Below are 5170 nucleotides of genomic sequence, written 5' to 3' on the forward strand. Positions count from 1 at the left end.
TGGGATTTTAATCCTCTGCTGGGTTTCTTTCAGTTCCCCTGGTACCACAGAAACAGCTTCTGGCCTTGAAGGAAGGCTGGGCAGGGCTACAGGGAAGGAGGCTCAGTGTCTCATCCCTTCACTCTCTCTGCAGCCAGCAAACTTCTCCTCAGCCCAGAGCAGGCTGGTTCCCACCATCTCCCCAGCTGCCACAGGTTCCCAGCAAGCCATCAACATGCTGAAGGAGCAGAATAGGCTTCTCACCAAGGTGAGTGGGGGAGCAGGGGGAGGAGATCCCTTTGGTGTGCTGGGAGAAGGGTAGAGGGATGGGGCCAGGGAAGGAATGCAAGGCAGCAGGTCTGTGGGAAGTGTTCCTTCAGCTTGGCCAGCCTTAGCCATCCCAGAGAAGGGTGAGTGGGCTACACTTGGAGACCCTTTGGCACACAGCTGTGCCCAGATGTGTCCAGCTGTTTGCTGGGTAAGTCAGTGGACTGGGATGTTTCCTGCAAGAGTGAAAAGGCTGTGACAAATGCAAGTCATGAGAGGGTGCAGAGGCTGCAGCTGGAGTCTGCAAGCAGGGCTGATGGGGAAGGGACACCATGGTGCCCCTGCCAGGGCCAGACTCACTGCTGGGGTTCCCAAAGCAGCACCTGGCCACAAACATGCTCCAAGGGCTGGAGCTCCTCTGCTCTGGAGCCAGGCTGGGAGAGCTGGGGGTGTTCAGCCTGCAGAAGAAAAGCCTCCAGGGAGACCTAAGAGCCCCTTCCAGTGCCTAAAGGGCTCCAAGAGAGCTGGAGAGGGACTTGGGACAAGGGCCTGGGGCAACAGGACAAGGGGGAATGGCATCGCACTGCCAGAGGGCAGAGCTAGAATGGGTTATTGGGAAGGAATTCTTCCCTGTGAGGAAGGTGAGGCACTGGCACAGGTTGCCCAGAGAAGCTGTGGCTGCTCCATCCCTGGGAGTGTTCCAGGCCAGGTTGGGCAGTGCTTGGAGCAACCTGGTTTAGAGGAAGGTGTCCCTGCTCATGGCAGGGGGTGAACGAGATGAGCTTTAAGGTCCCTTCCCATCCAAATCAGTTTGTGATTCTGTGAAATCTTACCTGCAACACAGCAGTTGCCAGCATTTCACTCATTTGAGCTGCATTTTCCTCCCCTGTCTCACGCAGGAGGTGACTGACAAGAGCGAGCGCATCACCCAACTGGAGCAGGAGAAATCTGCCCTGATCAAGCAGCTCTTTGAGGCTCGTGCCCACAACAACCATGAGACAAGCCAGCTGGATTCCACTTTCATCTAGCACCCACCTCCCCTTCCCCATTCTCAAGCTTCCCCGGGGGTTTCAAGGGTCTGTTGCCCTAAACCCGTCGCATCTGTTACTCCAGGTGTTGTGTCTCAAGGTCTGGGGCTGCCAGTGACATCTCTGCAGGAAGAAGCTGGGACCCCTCCTGGGGAGTATCCCTACCCTGCTGTGCTGCTGGCTTTCCAGCTGTGCTGCTCCTAAGCTGCTCCTTTTCTGTCTCTGAATGGGCTACAGGGACTCTCTGCCCAGCCCTGGGACCCGCTGTGTGCAGGGGATGTGGCTGCTGCCTGTGTGGGTGGAGCTGCTGTGCCCTTGGCCTGACTTGGGCTGGATTTTGGCTGCTCTAGGGAAAAGGTGATGGATCTTCAACACTCCAGCTGGCATCCCAGGCAAGCCTGGCCCTTGAGGGTGCCTGTCCCTGCTTGTCCTGCTGTTGGAAGACAAGATTGGAAATCCGGCAGGGCATGCCTGGCTCCTCTCTGCTGCCTGTGTTCTGCCTGCCAGTGCTGCTGTCTCGGCCAGGCAGTGCCCGAGCTGCTGCTTCTCCCAGCAATCCCTCTTTGCAGTAGTGATGCCATAGTTGCTGTTTACATGTCTGCAGGCTATTGTAGGGGACGGGCCATAGACCCAGCCGAGGCAGCCCACACCTCTGAGCTGCTGTTTCAGGCTGTTGGCAGGTTGAGGCAGACACCTCTGAACCCATTCACTTGGCTTGACCTGGCAAATGTTTCCTGATGGCTGCCAGGATTAGATTCCTTTCATGAGGCCTGTAAAAGCAGAGGTAATGTCACACAGACCTTGCAGAGAGGCTTTAGAACTTGGTTTTTTATCTACTTGAGCGTGGGCAGTGCAGCAGAGGCTGACAGGCTCTGCCCTTTGCACACCTCCATGTGGAGAAATGGCAGCTCTGCCTGTCGTGGTGGATGCTGCTCCCCAGGGTGACATCCTGCCTGTGAGCTGCACACCTCTGCAGGTCTCCTGGGGGGTGGTGGTAGCCTAAGATAGGTCTTGTTAGATGGTGCATCTCAGGACTCCTCCTGCTTCTCACCCAGCTCGGTGATGATGCTTGGGCTGAACTGTGGCTTGGTATGTGGTATCCATGGTACTTTCATTGGAGGTCCCTGCGAACCCCCATGTAGCACAGCCTGTCCCTCTGTACCCCAGACACCAGGACCCTTCTCTCTGGGGCTGTTTCATGCTCTGACTCTCTGGGCACGATGCTGTGGCGCTGAGCTGGACAGAAGGTGCTGTCCCTGCCCTGGGCTGGCACCGTGCAGACCGATTCTGTTCTCCGTTTTTTTTATCCGTCTGGTGCCCTCTGTCCCATCCAGATCCTCTCTTTGAGGTTGATCCGAGCCTAAAGCTCACTGCAAGGCATAGATCCCTTCTCTGCCCTTGTGCCTGCTGCTGGAGTGGAGATCAGCAAAGTGCCAGGGAGAGGGCAGAGGAGGAGCAAGGCCGTGGCTAGTGGTGTCCCCTGTCTGCAGGAGAAGGGTGTTAGTTGTCCCCTGGGCATTAGTGCCTGCCATCTCTTTTGTGATGCCACCTCTGGTGTCCAGTGCCTATTTTGCCTGAGGTTTAATTAAAAGCCTCTTTATGAGGAGGGTCAGCTATCTGTAGGAATAATAAAGTGGAGTGAACTATTTAACTTACTCATTTTGTCTCTACCTAAATCAGCCTATCTGCTGCTGCCAGCCCTGATGTCCCTGACTGCCCTGTCCCTTGGGATGTGGGGTGAGCTGAACCATGGGACACAGCATCCATCCTCTCCCTGCCCTGCAGGAGTAATGGTCCTGGCAGGCTGATGTGAGGAGCCTGAGCTGCACCTGCAACCTGGGACATGACTCAGGGGCTCTGTACCTCTGGCTGGAACTGGCCAGGATATGGCAGCTGCTTGGCAGCTCTGCTTGACCCTGGGTTAGGGAAGTCCTGCTGTGATCAGGTACCTACACAACCACAGGAGAACTGCCATTGCCAATCCCGGGCCTTGCTTCCAAAGAGAGGCATGTGTGGAATGCTGGAAGAGTAAGCTGAATCCTCTAACAAGGCACACAAAACCTTCCTGTACAACAACGTGGTAGAAGGTAGTGGCAGTCAGGCAGGCTCCCAGCAGCAGTTTGTCTCAAATCAGCCTTCAGAGGCTGGGCAGGTTCCTGCTGTGAGAAGGCAGAGGGTAGGACCCTCCATGGGCTGCAGGTGGGTGTCTCCTCCACCATGCACCTCCACAGGTTTCAGGTGGAGCCTCATCATGGTTCTCCCCACAGGCTGCAGGGGAATCTCTGCTCTGGCACCTGCAGCAGCTCCTCCTCTTCCTCTCCCCTGACCTGGACATCTGCAGGGTTGTGTGGTGATTTTTACTCTTTAATATGTTATCACAAAGGAACCCACATCTCTGCTCACGGGCTCAGGTTTGGGCAGTGGTGGGTCCATCCTGGAGCTGGCTGGGTCCACCAAGGGGACAGCTCCTGGTGCCTTCTCAATAAGGCACCCTACAGCTCCCACTGCCCACATGTCAATACAGTCCCAAGGACATGGTGTCCCGCAGGCTGGAGCAGAATGAGGATGCACTGGGAGTGGGATGTGGATGCTCAGTCACAGCAGTGTCCCTGTCCCTGATCCAATCTGGTTGATATACAGCAGGTAGGACCATGTGTGCCCTCACAGAAGCTTCCCACACCTGGGGTGGTGTCAGGTCTGCTAAGGACTCAGCAGCCTGGACAGCTCCTCCAGCAGCTGGTGCAGGGTGTTTTGGGAGCTGGACCTCACTAGCTGCTCCTCAGAAAGGAGATGAGCAGCTGCTGGCTGCTGAGCACCTCTGGCTAGCTTCCCTTCCTCCCTCCCCTCCCTCCCTTCCTCCATCTTCACCTCAGTTTTAAATATTTATTTAAAGTCATAGAAAGAAAAAAAAGCTTCAATGAGAAGAAATGGTAACCGGAGCCTCAGGAAAACACTCGAAGCTGATGGTGAGGGATGAGACAGAGGGACCAGGAACATAGGGAGGCAATGGGCAATCGTGATTTTGGCCTGGGGTGAGGTATTTCTGGCAGGGGATGTGGAGGGTGAGGGATTTGGGACAAATCCTTTAACCTTTTCTGATGGTTGTTGGAAACCAACCAGCAGGCAGTAGTAAAAGAAAAGAATACACAAAGAGAGAGACTCACAGATAATTTTTTTTTCCTCAAAAAAATAAAATCCATTAGTCCATACAAGACATGAAAACTCCAAACAGGCACTGAAGCATTTCTGATACAGTACAGCTCCGATTACATCAATATTATTCCTTATATAGAATTAAAGATTACCATAATTATCCTCTTTAAAAACAAAAACAAATCCTCCAAATTTACATATAGAGACTAAATTTCTACAAACCTTAACAAGACAAAACCCCTCCAAGCCTGGCTGGGTTCTGAAACAAGGTACCATCATGTCAGTCTTGACCAAGGGGCTGGAGGGAAAGTTGAAGAGTTGAGTTTAAACATGAGCTGAGCCCAAAAATAGCTCTTTGAGGCTCAAAACCTCTAGAAGAGCTGTGTCCCTCACTCCCCTCCCAAAGCAGTGAAGTGCTGATGAACAACAAAAAAAAGAAGCAAATTTGCTTGGCAATTTTGGACATGGTGTGATCAACATCCACAACCACCAGAGCATCCCTTTTAAGGTGACTGTTTCTCTGATTAGCTGTAGACCATAACCTTCTCTCTTCCCCAAGAGAGATGGTCCCATGGGGCTTTATTTATTTTTTCTTTTTTTGGGGGGGGTTAATCTGTGGCAAGACACTGTAGCACCTTCACAACCTTAAATAAAGTCATATATATATAAAATAACACACTTTTTTAAGAGCACCAGAGATTTCACAGTGAGAGGTAGAAACAAATCAGACAAGCCCATCCTCT

The 5170-nt window shown here is 53.1% G+C and overlaps 1 protein-coding gene across 1 annotated transcript in view; it reads left to right on the forward strand.

The window, feature by feature from the left end:
* LOC103804747 (suppressor APC domain-containing protein 2-like) overlaps window positions 1-1274 on the forward strand; it is a gene marked incomplete at its 5' end in the record, with an annotated part of 5351 nt that extends 4077 nt beyond the window's left edge. Inside the window, one exon of the mRNA XM_009077372.1 lies at window positions 1146-1274. Within this exon, the coding sequence (XP_009075620.1) occupies window positions 1146-1274 (129 nt within the window). The remainder of the gene's footprint in view (window positions 1-1145) is intronic.
* Between the last annotated feature and the right edge of the window lie 3896 nt (window positions 1275-5170).

Source organism: Acanthisitta chloris, unplaced genomic scaffold, assembly GCF_000695815.1.
Source record: "Acanthisitta chloris isolate BGI_N310 unplaced genomic scaffold, ASM69581v1 scaffold3966, whole genome shotgun sequence".
Taxonomy (NCBI): Eukaryota; Metazoa; Chordata; class Aves; order Passeriformes; family Acanthisittidae; genus Acanthisitta; species Acanthisitta chloris.